Below are 16,999 nucleotides of genomic sequence, written 5' to 3' on the forward strand. Positions count from 1 at the left end.
CAGCACGGCTGCGCCAGCCCCTGCGCCCCCGGCAGCGCCGCCCCCTCGCGAACGCAGCTGCCCGGGCCCGCTCCCCGCCGGGGTCCGGTGCCGCAGGACCCGGCTCCCCGCTCCATCGCCGTGACAGCGGCGGTGTACCATCAGCCGAGCCCCCTGCTGCGGTCGGAGTACGGGGCAGCGCTCCCGCATGCAGAGGAGCGGCCAGCCGCCCCCCCCGCCCCCGGCCGCTGTCTCCCTCAGTACGGGGGAAGCGGCGGGCTCCGCGGCCCCGGTTCCGTACCGCGACATGGCCGCCCCCGCGCCACTCCGGCGTGGCAGCCGGCCCCTAACCCCGCCCACCGCCGGCCGTCCCGGCTGACTTGTGTCCGTACAATAAGATGGCGGCCACCTCTCGCCGACCCCTGCACGAGGCCAGAAGGCGGCGCTGCGGCCGTAAAGTAGTGCCCGCTTCCCGATACCCAGCTGTCGCAAACCGGTGAATGGCTCTGGAGAGGGACCGGGGGGGGTGGGGGACACGAGCCTGGGATTGTGGCACGGGGGGGCGGCGGCGCTAGCGGCGACGGCTCCGCTTCCTCCTCCTGCCCCCGGGGAAGCGCTGCCTGCCGGCGAGGGGAGGGCAAGATGGATCCCAACAGGATCATCCAGGCTCTGAAGGGCACCATAGACCCCAAGCTGCGCATCGCCGCCGAGAACGAGCTCAATCAGGTGAGGGGGCGGCCTGCCCCGGCCGGGACCCGCCGGCGGCCTGCCCCGCCCCCGCCCCGCCGCGCCTCACCCCGGCCGCCGCGCGGCACGGGGGCGCCCGGCCCCGCCGCCAGGGGCGGGGTGCGCCCCCTCCGCGCCGGGGCGCCGCCACCGCCCGGCCGCCCGCTCCGCTCGGCAGCGCGGCGCCATGAGGCGGGGGTCGCCGCGCCGCCGCCCTCCCCGTGCGCGGGTTGCGGGCCGGGCCGGGGGCGGCGGCGTCCCCCGGCGGAGCGGGCCCTTCCGCGCCGGCTGTCAGCGGCCGCCCCGCCGCGCCGCTGGCCCGGGCGCTCGGCAGGGCCGGGCGGGGACGGCCTGGCAGCGGGACCCCCGGCCGGGCTCTGCCGGCTACCGCAGCCTCCGGGTGGCGGCGGGGAGCGCGGCCGCGGTGCGCGGCGGGCGGGCTGGGTGCCCGCACGGGGCTGCGTGCAGCGTTGCGGGAGCGGGGCGCGCCGCAGCGGAGCGGGGCCGTGTCCCCTCGGCGTGGCCCGCGCGGTGGCGGTGCGGGACGGGACGGCGCTGCTCGCCCCCCGCGCTGCTCGCCCTGGCTCCCGCAGGCGGCAGGTAGCAGTGGCGCTCCGGGGTTAGTTTCGTCCCGTTCAGCACCGTGCCCAGTACAACTTGGAGGAAGGCACGTTAGGCTTTCACGGGTAGTATTTGTCACAGCACCCCACGGTTAGTGCAGCGGCAGCACCCGCTGAATCAGAACAGTGACCATAGTCTGAGCTTGGACGCTTGAGAAAAAGAGACGGTTCCCTTGCACAGCATGAGTAAAGCTTTAACCTCTACACTTGGATGGAGTATGTGATCATCAGGACATGGATTTCATGAGAATCGGCTGTCAGGAATTACTGCTGCTTCAGGATTGCTCCTCCGGCTTAATTTTCTATTTAGGCAACTTAAAACTCCTTCTGAATTAGATAGAGCTAATCCTTGCTTTAGCAATTGGCAAGTTCCTTTAGTAAATCAGTGGATTAAGTACTGGACATTGAGAATGTTCTTGGGGATAGTTAGATAAAAATGCAAACCTCTTTTTCTTTATTTGGCATAGTTACTTTAAAAATTCATCGGTACCTATTTTTATCCTTGCTGTTAAGGACTGAGAGTGAAATTGCAAATATTTGTTAGCAGCCTGTTGTGCAGGAGTCAAAACTACTGTGATAACTGCTGTGTGTTTGGCAGGCTCAGAACAAAGAGGCAGCCGTCTGGATTCCTGGGTCCTACTCCTCATTATGTCAGTTTAACATCACCAAAAAGTACTGTGAAGCTCAGGAAGAGTTCTGAAAGCATTTTAAGATCGAGACCTGTAAAATGTTTTAAGTTTAAGGGATGGATAATGCACTTCTCATGAAAGACTCAGGTTTTTGATTCAAGAGTATAAGTGTATTTATTGAGAACAGGTGGAGAGACAGATTTTTATTTAAAATAGCTGACACGTTTTCTCTTTGCTGTTACAAAGAATGAATCTTGAAATGAAGACATACCTATTATTGTGTAGGCTTCCTGTTACTCAGTGAAGCATGATGTATCTGACTGACATAACGTACTGAAGCAGCGCTGGGTTTGACATGACTCTTTGGATGAGTGGAACAAAAGTGCTCCTGGGGAATGTGGCTTAACCTGGGTCTGTGACATCTTGAAACCTTTCAGTGCTTTGAAGCAAGACTTCAAAGCGACATACCAGACTCCCATGTATCTAATGATAATGTTGACATGTCACTGTGTTCCTGTAAGTACTGGAGTCCAGATGCTGTTCTAGCATTTATCTTGTTCTAGCGAAGGAACAAATCCACCAACCATATAGAAAAAACTCCAACAGTATGTACTTGGAGTGGTAATAGAACACTTGACTGAACAGAACAGGGCTCACCTGTTTCTTCTGTGCAGTACTTAAAGTGATGCTGCTCATCGTACATACTAATGGGTGTTGAGGTAAAACTTAACTTGTGTTAGCCCATCTGTGGTGTACATTTGCTTTCAAGTTTGAATGTAGATAGTGACAGGAGCTTCCCAGAGAGTATAAATCCTACTAGTCCACCAATACAGCACCTCTGCATAGGCACCTCATTGCTTGTACCAATACAGCGAGTCCTTCGGAACAATATAATAGTCCCAACTCCCTAATTTGCTTGCAACATAGAGTGTAGGGAATGAAGTTAAAACAAATGAAAGCTTGCTCACCTGTAAAAAGCCCCAGCATGTTTGAAAATGCCTCTTTCTCTTCTGTATGTTCCTGAACCTGTGTAAAGATAGAGCAAAGTCAGTGAAGTTGCTTTCTGCCTTTTGGGTTAACATCTAACTGCATTCAGAAATGGAATCAAGATTCCTTATTTTATTTTTTCCCCTTACTGCATTTATTGGAAGGCTGTTTGTGAATTTTCTTCCTCACACAGCTAGAAACAAGTGTTGGTTTCCAGCTGAAATTAGTTTACAGTCCATTTATATCCATTTGTGCCAGTCTTACTTCTTAACCAGAATAGGTTTCTTGGTACCCTCCCTGACATATTTGTCAAAGGCTAATGCTTACCGGCCTGTTTTCCTAGCCTCAACAGACTGTATTTCCCTTGCCTTATCATAAAAGTGAATTTATGAAATTAGTAATAGGTGAGCATAGCTCTTCTCTGTGCTCATTTCCTTTTGAATTAATCTTTCGTGTGCAATCTCATAATTTGTGTTTGCAGCATTCCAGAAAGCCTCACACTGAATGCCACCAATACCTCATTTGATACATCCTAAAACTACAATTACCTTCTTTGTGTCCAATGTCTACATATTTCTTCTCACTGAGTATACAGAGGTCCTTTTATCTTGTGGTTGTTCCTTTCTAAGAAACTTCAAACTTTTAGGAGAAATTCCTGTCATCCTTGAGTGCATACTGTGTACTTTGTCCTGTTACCCTACTCCATTTTTGTTGGTGCAGTTCTAAAGATCATTCAATTCTTTGTAGGATTTTTCTGATCTTTCTCCTTGGATGATGCATGCCACTTCTGAGTCATCAACAAACTTCACTTCTCTCAGTGACCTGAACACAAATGTAAATGTGGGATTTGTCAGGAATGTGATTCTTGATAAACCGAAGCAGTAAATTCCTGCCAGGTCAGCAATCTCTATCATGTAACTGCTGTCATTTCCCCTTTAGCCTGTTGATTTTATAAGTGTACACATCCTTCCATACCCCTCTGTTTTTTTCATGTGTCCCTCATTTTTTTCTTCAGCTGTCAAATCAGAACCAGTGTGCACTTTGTGATCATATTAATCAATCATACTGTACTTACTAGAACAGTCAATTGTCATACCAATTTCTGTGCACCTTTCTTTGGTATCTGTTCTAGGCTGTTACTGTTAGGTCTGTCTCATGGACTTCAGGAGCTTTTGCTGGTTTTAATTTTAATTTTTTTTTAATGGCTAAATTCTGCTTTCACGTGCCAGTTCTTAGAATGTTGTGGAATATACTGTCTGATTATGTGAACACACAAAGTCATTCTGATACCAGTTCGGTTAGGGTTACCATACAGTTTTAATGCATTAATCTTCATTGGCTCAACCTGCTGTAGTAGATCTCTTTGGCCTGTAACAAAGGGGAAAATAGGAACACAATTGCAGAAATACAGCTGTTTCTTTAAATGTTGAGAAGGAGCTGCAAAATTTGGCTTTGACAGGAACTGAGTAGCAGCGCTGGAAGAAGAGAAAGAAGTGTGAGAAGATTGCCCAAAAGCCCAAGAGTCCAGAATGAAGTTGGGCTTCCTTCAGCATCTTCCACATGTTCGTTGAGGTAGTAGGCAGGGGTCTTAAGGCCACTCTGAAAGTGAAATGAGTACCTCATTACCTAGGGGAAGGAATCTCATGTATTTATATTGAAGACCAGCTTAATAAGGAAGTTGACTTGCATGATTAGAAGGTCTGTGGAAAGCGGGGTTTGTTTGAGACTGGATGAATCTGGCAGCAGAACCCACAGAGGAAAGAAGCATGTGCAAGAACCTACATGAGCTTCTTTTCACTCTCTACAAAATCACTGTGTTTTCCCTTCCCCAAACAATACCTTTGTGTGTAGACAGGGAAAGGAGAAAGTGTCTTTTGAAGTTCTGGTTTGTTTTAATAACTGTCTGTGACTGAAAAAACAAGAGAGAAAATACTATTAACAACTGCAAAAATATTCCCGAGTGTGACACTGATGGAATTTCTAAGTAACAGATTTTCAGTGCACAGCAAAGTGAAAATAAAACTTTGTAAACCAGATAGTTAAGCATTCAGATCAAATGTATGTAAACCTTAAAATAATCCTTGTAAACAGTTAATTGCGTATGTATTCAAGGTACAGACTTCCGTGTGTTCGTCTTTGCAAACAGAGATGTAGTGCCTTGCTATTTCAGCAATTTCTATGTGCCATACTTGGATTCAGAGGTGCAGAGAATGAGATATTTACTGCTGGTGAAGAAGGATGGTCTTAGCTTTCCTTGCAGAACCTGAGGGAAGACCCCAGTTTTCCATATCCATTGTCCTAGATTGTTCTGTTGTTCTGCAGGGGAAGAAGCACCTTCCAGTGCCGTTCTGCACTGAACCACTGTGGTTGCCATGAGCGCAGTGGTAAGGTTACTGACAAATGTGGTTATGGAGCAGTTGCTTGCTGTAGGCTTTAAATGCAACAGCAAGCAAGACACAAGAATGCTGCTTCCTGAAATGAGTTCAGTAGTATATAATATATGATAACCTCAAACCAAAACTGGAATGTTAGATATGAAAAGTGTTTGATTCAGCAGGATTCATTAGGGGATTTTTTAACTATATATTTCCTGCTTAATCTCTCACTGCATTCTAGTCCTTTACATGTGACAGCGTTCATCTTGTTTTTCAGTGGCTCATCTGAGGCTTTCTTGAGTCTCATCTGTTCTATATCTAATCAAATAGAAGAGGAAATAAGCAAAAAATGATGTTTTCTCAGTTTTTTTGAAGACTGGAACTGTGATGTTGAAGTGGGAAGGAATACATGTTAGGCCAAAGGTGAAAGGACAGAGTGCAGAAAGCTGTGCAGCTGCGGAGCCCACCCTCAGACAGCAGACACAGGTGGAATAAGATGCCTGGGAACATATGCATCTCTTCTCCATTGCTGTAAACTTACCCAGGTGTATCTTACCAATGCTGTACGCCTCTCCCAGTTTAGCTGCTACCTTGCACATTGCTCTATCCCATCCCCTTAATCTCAATGGAGGCAAAATGAGATTTATTTGGTTTTTAGCATAAATGCTCTGATCTGTGATCCATGCAAGAGCAGACAGTGTATGTTTTACACAGCTTTAAAATAATAGTTCTGTGTAAGTACTCAGTGAAAATTTATTTTGAAAAACTTTTACTTTCTCCTTCAAAATAAATATATGCCCCCATCAACTGGCACCTTCACAGAAAGTTTTACCAGATCGCAACTTGTGAATTCAAGGCAATGTAATTATTCACAAACTGCACAAAGCAGCATGCTGTTACGGGAGTTCCACTGAAGGTCTTGTTTCAGCCATCTGGTGCCTCCCTGCGGCTCCTGGGCATGGCTCTTCAAAATCAGCAGATAGCTTTCCGTTCCTTCTGGGGGATTGACGATATTCCTGCTCTCCCTCCATCAGGTGCAGCTATAATGATATAAATGTCTTGCTGAACTTATCCAGCTCTGAGGTCTCTTCCTTGTCTCTTTCCATTTACACAGTGCACACGTGACACTTGGTCTGCACCTGCTCACGTGATACGTACGGCTTTACTTGCTGGTGTCCAGGAGCCTGTTGTATGGTTTCCTGAGCAAGGCAGGGGGAGGAAACATCCCAAGATCACAATTAGCGTGCCGACTAAACCAGCGAGAATGTGCTGGTATAGGAAAAATGTTGCTGCATACAGCTTTTCAGTAAGTCCTCTGTTCTAAAAATTGCAAGCGGCGTGTAGTTTGTTGCTGCATAAGTGAGCAGGATGGTATTTGAGCTTCAAAAATACAACAGAATCAGGTGTCTTGTTTCTAAACTGGGCACACAATCTCTGTTCATCTCTACAGTGTTCATGTTTCTGATAATGAGTAGAAAACAAAGCTATGTAGAAGTGTGAATTATGATAATAACAGCAGTACGGAGTAGAGGGATTTAGTGGGAGCTTGATAATGTGTCCCTGTGATCTTTAGGGGTGTTGGTATGTAAAGCGTAAAGAAACCCTCATAGCAGTGTGCTGGTAGGGATGAGGCCCCCTCAGAGACACTCTGCATACCTTCTGCTTAATGTGTCTTTTGTCACTCCAGGCACTTGCCGAGAGGATTTGCTGTGCAGGCCAAATAACCGTATTTGTATATATACTGGCAAAACTTCAGGGACAGCAGTTGTATCCCAGCATAAGTGGTACCAATAAAGCTTCCTGGAGAAGCGGTGACTTTAATATAGAATCAGGAAAAGCTGTTTGCGCAGGGAAAAGGAAATTATTTATACTGTTATCACTGTCCACCCAAATGTGATACTGGTAGGATTACTGCAGGAAAACAACAACAAAACAACAACTCCCCAAAAGGTTGCATTCTTAAATCAGTGTGTTTATAGTAGTAAAATCTGTATGTAGATTGGGTCTGAGAACAGCACATTGATGTTTTTTAGAAGAAAAAGGATGATCAAGAGTTCACGTACATTTTTGGTTTCCTGTGCTGTTGGGATTTCTCATGCTTTCCTTATGTACGTGGGAGTCGGGTGTTGAGTGCTGGAGGATGCTGCAGCCCCTGTCAGAACCCACCAACACTGTACCGGTTCTCTCCAGTAGCAACTGAAGGGCAAGCTTTGCACTCCAGGATACTCAATTAAAAGGTTATCTTTGGAATCCAGTGCGCTTTAACCAGTTGGCGTTGAAAGATGGTATTTCAGCATGTCCATAGATGAGTGGAGTTTCCTGTGCTGTCTGTTACAGCTTTTACTTTATTTGGAGCATTTCTTATGGATAATTAAAGTTTATAGAGAAGGGAATTGCAGGAAAGTATGCTTTTGATTTGCCATTACTGCTTTTATCTGAGATCTCAGATTACTCTATAAACATCAAATGAGTCTCTGAGCACAGAGTAGGTTAGCATTCCACTATCATTATAATCAGTAAAATGAGGGCCAGAAAGTTAAGTGATTTGGTAAAATTATTGAATGATAGTGTTGTGATGCAGCTGTTACATGTAGGCAGCACAAAAGCAATGTAATTTTGCATCATTATGGAAATGTTAGATCAATGAACTGGATACATGAAGAGCAGAATTTATTTCTTTCACAGCTTTCAAACGAGGCAAAGTTTACGGGAGGGTGTAGTTTACTTGTACTTAAAGCATAGCTCTGGAAACAACCACAGAGCTGCCAGGCATAATCTAGTTAGAAAGAAATACTATAAAAGGTGAAATAAAGAAAGCTTCTGCCATCTAGCCCCAGTAAACATCTCTTTTTGAACATAAAGCACATGGATCTAAGTGATGAAAGATCTGACCTACTAGTAATGAGTGATGTTGCCAAGGCTTAGCCGTAACTGCACCATGCTGAGTCAACAATTCTTCACATTGGAGGACCCCTGTTGAATGACAGCAGTATAATGCTATCAGATTTTCACATCTTTTAAATCTGGCGTGCTTTGCTCAGAGGTTCAGTGAGCATTGTTTTCTCTTTGAAATTCTTGAGCTGCGTGGCTGATGTAGTGTTTGAAAAGTTCCCAGGAAGGCTGTGGGTTTTGAAACGTTATCTGTCTATGCTTGATTTTAATTAAAAATGGTTATTCCACTGTGTTTCCTCAGTTTTTATTTTTTTCTTAAGAAGCAGTATACATCTAGTTCTTTAAAAGGTAGCTGTATAATATGTGGCTAATGCAGTTGCTGCTTACACTTGAAAATAATTTTAAATGGTTTTCTTAATCTCTTCAAAGTTCAGTATTGCTATTATACCACAATCCATTTTGCAAATAAATGGTATCTATTGATGAAGCATGCCAAAATTCATTTGACCTATGAGGCTAAGTTAAATAATTCAAAGACAAATCTGTAATGCTTCTCACTATGCGTTCTCAGAATTATTTAAATATTTACTATCACTAATGTCTAATAGAAAGCCTTGTGATTCCATCACTACTTACTCCACCCAAGTGCTGTTATATGCTCAGCTTTTACAAGTAATTACTGGGATTGCTGTAGATCTGGGCAAATCCAAGTGCTAAAACCTTTCATACTTTATAAGGAGAATCAAAGAACACTGCAAAATCCTTAGTATGTATTTCGTAATCAGCTTTTGGTAGTACAGTCTTCTTTAAATGTAGTGATTTGCTAACTGTGTTTTATATGTATTTCAGTCCTATAAGATCATCAATTTTGCTCCAAGTCTACTGCAAATCATAGTATCAGATCAAGTTGAATTTCCAGTGCGTCAAGCAGGTGAGAGAAATTCCTTGTTTCATTTTCTTTCGATAGAAAGTCAGTCTGTTAGTTTGACGGAGTATTGAGCTGTTGCAATGTAAGTTCATGTTTGTTCTGAATGTGGAAATGAAAAGGGTCTCTCTTTGCCATTTCTTTCGTACGTGAGGGCCAGATAAAACCAAGGGCATAGAGTAGAGTCCTGCTTTGGCTTCCCTGTGTTTCTAGTGATCCCTACTGGATTGCTGTGATACTGATATGAAAAGAGAATGATTTCTGCTCAAAACTGAGTACGCAGGGAGCCTTAGGTGTTCTTTCTCCTGGTGGTGAAGAAGTAGTGATGCCAAGAGAAGTGGGAATTTAAAAAAAGTGGATCTCATTTGAGTACATGTTTCTATTTGAAACCCTTTTCCTAGAAAAATGAAGTTTCTAAAAACCGAAAACCCCCCACAATTCCCTAGGTCAGTGGTAGCCACGTGTGCTTAATCGGTATCTGTGGTGTCTGCTTACAAAAGTAGATGTGAAGGAATGTCACATAACTGCTAAGTTATAAATTTGTAGTCTGAGCGTGTCTAGGAAGGTTGCCCAACTGTGTGTGTGAGTTCAGGTATGGTGATGCAGTTAACTATAGGATATACATTTGTGTAAGATCAGATTCTAAATTCTCGTAATCCATTTTAACTACTCAAATGTTTTTGTCAGACACAGAAAATATTCAGCTTTTTCAAGAAATCGATCTTTCTGTTCACAGCTCTTTTTATCCTATGGAACAACATTTCCCATAGAAGCACTGTTGGGTTTTTTTGTACAGATCCCATTAATCCCCTGAGTGTGTTGGGGCATGCTGACATATGCTGTTTGTCATGCTGGCATTTATTTTTTCAAAGATAATCCAACTTTGTATGGCATTGTTAAACTCTGCTGCAGTCAAGCTTGATGCTTAATCTGGACTCCATAAGATCATTTTTATAAATTAATGTCTCATTTCAGTACCATTCGGGGGGGTGTGGGTGGGCGGGGAAGTATGTAGAACATAATTTTTGGGTGTTTTTGTTTTTCCAGAGCAGAGGTATAAAATAGAAAAGTAAAGTCAACAGGTTTCCCTGGGAATATTTTAAAAGCCAAGAATTTGTATAACAACAAGATCTATGGGCAGAGTAAATTAAAGTCTTGGGCTGGTCTTTCTGGACCTGTTTCTTGTCTGAATATTCTGGCACGTCATAGACAAAGAAGTGTTTTTCCTCTTGTTCCTATAAAATACTTTACAAACTGCATATTTTCATACTTTGCAATTTGTCATCACCAAGAGAAATGATTGTAGCCAAGGATATTTTATTTATACTTTAAAGCCCTAGCTAGTAATCAACCAAAGTAGTACAGGGATAAGAGTTTATTAAGAACATTTCTTTAATGTTTTACACCATATTTCATGTTTTGTAAAGAATGCCTACAGGCATTTTAGTACTAAGGCGTAAATGCTGCTTTATTTTCAGTTGAAGATTAACTTTATTTTTCATGGTTTTTCATGTGAGACAGAAGGGAACAATTCTAAGGGATTATGAGGAATCCTAATAGTGAGATAAAGCTTAGGGAATTCACAACAAACATTTTGTTTGAATAGAACGTAAGCCACATGCCAGTTTCACACGGGGCATTTCCCCAAGCAGAGTGGCCCACCTGCCTGTACAGTGATTTGTTTACAGGAGCCTTCCAAAACTTCACTTATGAGCCTGAGTAGTTGTTTTAGGGATGAGCAAAAATGCAGATAAGTAGAATTTTGTTTGCTTGTTTAGAACGATGGAATATTATGGCCATATAGAATAATAAAGAGGGTACCCCAATAGAAGCTGACTGAAATACTACTCTGTTCTGTTTAGAATCACACACTTGAACCTGACCTTGTGTGGAATCATAAAAAAATGGTTTTCTGACGCAGCTGTGCTTAGTACCTATAATTGTTAAGAACTCATGCAATGGTTTTCAGTTGTCTTTTCAATTCTGTTCTACTTTCAACTGTACTACAGGTTGAGCGCAGAGTAATGTGGAGCTGTGTTAAGACTTAAGTTATTATTTCCTCAATGTTTTTACTTAGCTGCCATTTACCTGAAGAACATGGTGACACAGTACTGGCCGGATCGTGAACCACCTCCTGGAGAAGCAGTATTTCCATTCAACATTCATGAAAATGATCGTCAGCAGATTCGTGATAACATTGTGGAAGGAATAATCCGTTCTCCTGACTTAGTGAGGTATCTTATACTGTGTAGAGATATTTCTATAGCTCAAGTTTTCAGACCTACCAGTCTTGATGTAGTTAACGTGAAATCCTCAAGTTTCTTGGGAGGTGAAGCAAGTACTTACTTTGAAAATGTAATAATGATAAATTTTAACGTATTTATGTGCACTTGTTTTCCAGAAATGTAGTAACCAGGCTAAAAGCCCTGTGATGTGATTTATGCTCTTATGGTGTTTAAAGTGTCTTACAACACTTGCTGTAGTGACAGCCTGTCTACTTGGCTGGTTCACGGCAGATAGCATAGAGGGCTATCTGCGATAAGAATTAACCATTCAGAGAAATACTGCCCAAGATCTGTTTTCTTTTTTTTTTGTAGGCCTTTTGTCAATTACTTCTGCAATTTTTATATGTAATCCCAGTATTTAAATGTGTATTAGCATTCTTGGTTTTAAGATGTTAAAGAATGAAGAAATGCTGTTCTCTTTTTGCTAGAAGAGTGGTTCAGACTCACAGCATACTACAGACTATGATTGTTCACTACTTTAATTAAAGTGAGGCTGATAGGATGGGATTAGGCTGTAGCGTATAGATGTTCATCTTTGAAAAACAGAAGAAAATCCTCTTCTCTCTTCCTCCTCCTGTCCACCAGCTAGGTGCCCAAATATGTCATCTTTTGTCAGTAGTCATATCCGGAAGAGGAGTGATTGACTACAGATTGAAATGGGGATTAGAGAAAACACTTTAAAAAGTAATGAAACACCAGAATGCATTAGCTATAGCTTTGCTGTCACTGGAGATCTTTATGAATAGATAAGACAAACACCTGCCAGGAATGCTTGGGATATAAATGGTCCTGTACCAAGACAAGAAAATGAACTAAACCATTGTTTCCAGTTCAGCTTTTCTAACACACTGAATGCAGATGATCAGTATCTCCACTGAAAGAGATAGGTGCTCCTTGCCAAGGTTATGCTGCCAGGTAAGGCAGCTTGTGTTCTTTCTGTGATAATGTAGTAAAGGCATGTTGTTTTCCCCTGCTATCATGTCATAAATACCAAGGCTAAATTTATACAAAAGAATGCAAAATAATGCAAGTTTGAAGAGTGTTTTGCAAACTAGTCCAGGCATCGTTTCATAACCTGATATTCAAAATGTCCTGACATTGCAATGACAATCTGCATCTAAAAGGATTGTTGAAAACCCTGGGACAATCACCTGGAATAAAGTACAGACAGGGTTTCTAAATACTGGCTAAACTTGTAGATTTGACAGAGGTTAAAAAACTCCCAAGAAACTTTATTGGAACAAGCCTGTTGTTGTAATACTGATCTTTTTCACTGTTTGCTTGTGAGATTAAGGGGGGAGGAGGAACCAAACTGGCAACAAGCACAAACTCCGAAGGCTTGAGGGGGAAGGTAGGTTTGTAGGAAGCTAAAAGGCTCGGTAGGTGGAGGGCCCCTTTTTGAACTGCTATGCAATAGTGGCTAGTTATGTAATGGACTGCAAGAGGGTACCCAAGGAAAACTAAATGTAGAAGAACCAATATTTTCTGCAGATTTTTGATTCCTTAGCCAAACCAAGAGTATTACAGCTTCTAGTTCAGTGCCGCTCAACTTTTTTAGTCACACTTCGCTAGGCAATTAACAATCTTGTCTTGCCTCACCATTGTGAATGGCATCTAAAAGTGCATGGAGGGAAAGGAATAGTAAGATGTTTTTACACAGTTGACTCTGCCACATGCTTCAGAGGTTCAGAAAGTGCTGTTCTAGAAGATCCCAGGAAAACTGTAATTTCATGAGGAACCTCTGGCTTGGATTATAATACCGACCAATACTGTTTAATAAAAATGTACGAATTTGTGATTTTGTGGTTGCTTTTGACCTCATAAGCATGTAAAGGTATCAACATTCATTTTCAAAGTACAAAGCTAGCTGGTTTCTTGAGCAATCGATTGTTTTCAAATATTGCCTGGTAGATTTGGAGAGGAGGGAGGAAAGGAGGAAAGTATCTAAAATGTCCTGAAATCAGTTTCTTCCTTAAAATTAAATCCACTGGGATTTTTTGCCTTGTTGTTCCTCTGCTGCTTCTCAGAACTCTTTCAGTGCTGTCAAAATATATGTGATACTTACAATGTAATAAGTGTATTGTGGCCAATCAACCAAGACTTGGGATCTATCCTTTAATATTAGACACTATGACTCGATCTTATTTACTTACAATGTATTTCTTTTTGCCTCCCGCCATAGAGCCCAGCTGACGATGTGCCTCCGTGCTATCATTAAACATGACTTTCCTGGCCATTGGACAGCTGTGGTAGACAAGATAGGCTACTACCTGCAGTCTCAGAACAGTGGGAGTTGGCTTGGGAGCCTCCTGTGCCTGTATCAGCTGGTGAAGACTTATGAGTAAGTTGATGTCCATCAGTAGATGAGGAATCAGTACTTTTAGTCTTAGCTGATTACTGGGAATAACATTCTTAAGAGCACTGGCAGTTCTACAAGGAATTTGGATAGAAAATGGCAATTAATAATTGTCATATGTTTCCTTTCCTGCAAATAAATGAAAACTATTCATCATCTTTATATCAACACTGAATTGAAAGCAGAGATGCCAGCAATAATCTGTATGAATTTACTGATGTATTTCTCTCGAGGCTTTGTACTTTTGATCTGACTTAATCCACCTGTGAAAAATTTCTTAAATGTTTGTAACTTCTTTTGTTTGAAAATTCCCCAAATGCTGGTTATACGAATACGAATTATTTGTTACTTCTATATCCTGGAACATATTGTTACCTGTACCATCCTCCTGATAGTCTAAATCCACAAAACGTAAATTAGAAGTGCAGTGAACTTTCACTCATTTAAAAAAAGATATTATTGGTTGTTATGTATGAATGTTATAAACCACACAAAAGAAATCTAAACAGAGAAAGAGAGAATCTTTAACAAATAAAGGAACTGTCTTTCCCTTTCAATGGCTGTTCAGTCCTATTTGTTCAGCACCCAACCTGGGTTTAGCATTGGTATGAATGTCAGAGGAATTCAAGTCCCTGCTCCTGTGAGCTGACAATTCAGTAGTAAAGATCATTAGCTCCTCCTGCCAATAGCTGCATTTATATAAGGTAACATTTGTTGGATTTCATTTCTGTATTTACAGGTTAGGGAATTTGCACAAATTGTTGAGGTGGGGGCTAGAGGAGGGGAGCGTGAATGAGTGAGTGCTGGATTTTTTTATTTTATTTTATTTTTTAAGGTACAGAAATTAAATTGCTGGTGCGGAATAAGCATTAGAATCTTCAGTGTGTAGATCCTGGACCAACATTTTTGTTTCCTTTGCAGATACAAAAAAGCAGAGGAGCGAGATCCTCTCATAGCAGCAATGCAAATATTTTTGCCTCGGATCCAGCAGCAGATGATCCAGCTTCTGCCTGATAACTCTCATTATTCTGTACTGCTTCAGAAACAAATCTTAAAAATCTTCTATGCTCTTGTTCAGGTTGGCATCTATGTAGAGGAAAACCTAAACTTTTGCTTTGCTGGGCACAATGACCCCCTTCAGTACACTCATGGGTGCGATTGTGTAAGAATACCAGTTTGGATGGGAAAAGTCATGTACAATAAACAGTTTTTATAAAAATGTGATCTTTATAGATTTTTCTACTTCAAAACTGGTCATGTGATCCCCCAGATTAAATTTTTAATGAACCAAGGTATTTCTGCACGTCCTATTTGTCAGCTTACTGGAGAAATGTTCCTATTTTTATAAAGTTACACATAACCTGATATAAATAGTGTGAGCATCTAGACTGTGCTAGTTGGCCTCTGAAAGTGTCAGTAGTGGATATAGTGGTACAGTTGTCAAATAGTGCACTTCAGTAGGTGGCATTTGTCGTTATCTTCTGAAGATCTAGCAGAAATTATTTATTGATGCACATGCATTGTACAGAGATGAGTTTGGCTTTTACAGGGATGAGTTTGGTGAGGAAATACTTTTAGAGAATGGGAAACAAAACAAGATCCTACATAAGGCGTAGCCTGAAAATTATTACTGCGGGTTAAAAAGTTAAAGTAGTTTGCTATTAGATGGGGGGGGGGCAGATTAAAAAGATCCCAAGATCCTATTTTGCTTTTCAATAGCTTGCCTGAATGTTGTCACTTTCCTTTGGATTTTTATAGAGAAGTAAGATTTACTAGATAGTAGCTAGGTAGTAATTAGGAGTACATTTCACTTACTAAAATACTATTGGTTTACCCAAACCCTATAATGTAGATGCTACTGTGGTCCCTAAAAGTTAGCTGGGCTATTGTGAAAGAAGAGGAAGAAATATACCAAGGAACTTTCCTTAAACAGTTGCCTGCCCAGAAATTCCTCTGTAAATTGTACCAAGGAGGAAGCAATTAGAGTAGTATTGATTATCTAACCTAATTAGCCTTAATTTTCCTTAAAACCTCATCTTTCTCAGAATGTAACTACTGTAGAAACATCTTTTACCTTTTTCAGAGAAAATTTGTATTGTGTGACTGTGGGTTTTCTTCTTGTTTCAGTATGCATTGCCGCTCCAGTTGGTGAATAACCAGACTATGACTCAGTGGATGGAGATCTTCCGTACTATCATTGACAGAAATGTCCCTCCAGTAAGTTTTAGTTTTGTAAAGACCTTTGATACTTGGGTGTTGACATTTGAGGAACAGTCAATGTGAAGATATTCTAAGTGTTCCATTTTTTAAGGTGTTACCTATGTAAGATTCTTATCCTTGTAATAAGTGGCATTTCTGACGGAAATGCAGGAAGATCATGTAAGCTGTCAGAATTCATTGTCTGAGGTAGTGACACCATGTAAACTCTGATCTGGGATATTTTGCAAGTTTCCAAGTATTTTAGCCAGCTTGTTTTAAACAGGAAACAAAAGGTCATCACAAACCTGTCATTTGTCTCTATTACTCTTTTTCTTTCATCTGTCCTTAATGTTTCTTGAAGAAAAAATTAAAAATAGTAATATAAAAATAGACAAAAAAAGAACAAAATAAAAAAAGTAAGTTCTTGTTTGTGTGTGTACAACATTAACTGGCATTTCCTAAGTGTTTTAGAAATTTATTTCACAACCTCAACTTTCTTATAATAGCCTTTGCATTAATATATGGTTAGGACGTGTATATTTGTTTTAAGCCAGAGTGCATGCCACCATGTAGTATTCAAGTATATCTGACAGTTTCTGTTTTTTAAATATGCATAGTTTTGAAAATTGAAGTACAGGCATTGTACAAGTATTGAACATATATGGGTACATTGACTAATTAAGATATTTGAAAGTTCGTGAATGTTACATAACTGGTAACAATCAAAGCTTTAGTCAGTGCTGTGCATTTGTATTAGTTTACTTGGTAAGGAATATTTAAATCATCATTTATCTCAACAATACACACGGCTAATTTAAAATAAATGTATTTATTTATAGGAGACTTTGCAGATTGACGAAGATGATAGACCGGAGCTGGTGTGGTGGAAATGCAAGAAGTGGGCACTGCATATTGTAGCTCGTCTTTTTGAACGGTAAAAAACTAACAAACTGATTAAAAAATAAATTTGGATTACAAATCTGTAATGTTACTTGAGGTGCAATTAGACAAGACAGTTCAGTTGAT

At 41.6% G+C, this 16,999-nt stretch overlaps 1 protein-coding gene across 4 annotated transcripts in view; it reads left to right on the top strand.

Annotated features, from left to right (window-relative positions):
• Positions 1–343: 343 nt before the first annotated feature.
• The window catches only part of IPO8 (importin 8), a 50,930-nt gene continuing 34,274 nt past the window's right edge, over positions 344–16,999 (top strand). Inside the window, exons 1-7 of one of the 4 annotated variants that reach the window (XM_055807851.1) lie at positions 344–475; positions 9,058–9,139; positions 11,211–11,367; positions 13,601–13,759; positions 14,696–14,852; positions 15,902–15,991; positions 16,813–16,907. In XM_055807851.1, coding sequence (XP_055663826.1) covers positions 11,231–11,367; positions 13,601–13,759; positions 14,696–14,852; positions 15,902–15,991; positions 16,813–16,907 — 638 coding nt within the window. In that variant the 5' untranslated portion in view covers positions 344–475; positions 9,058–9,139; positions 11,211–11,230. Of the gene's footprint in view, positions 476–498; positions 706–945; positions 1,417–5,691; positions 5,862–9,057; positions 9,140–11,210; positions 11,368–13,600; positions 13,760–14,695; positions 14,853–15,901; positions 15,992–16,812; positions 16,908–16,999 lie in introns of those variants that run through there. The other 3 variants (XM_055807849.1, XM_013302701.3, XM_055807852.1) reach the window with 3 other exon arrangements.

This window comes from Falco peregrinus, chromosome 6, assembly GCF_023634155.1.
Source record: "Falco peregrinus isolate bFalPer1 chromosome 6, bFalPer1.pri, whole genome shotgun sequence".
Taxonomy (NCBI): Eukaryota; Metazoa; Chordata; class Aves; order Falconiformes; family Falconidae; genus Falco; species Falco peregrinus.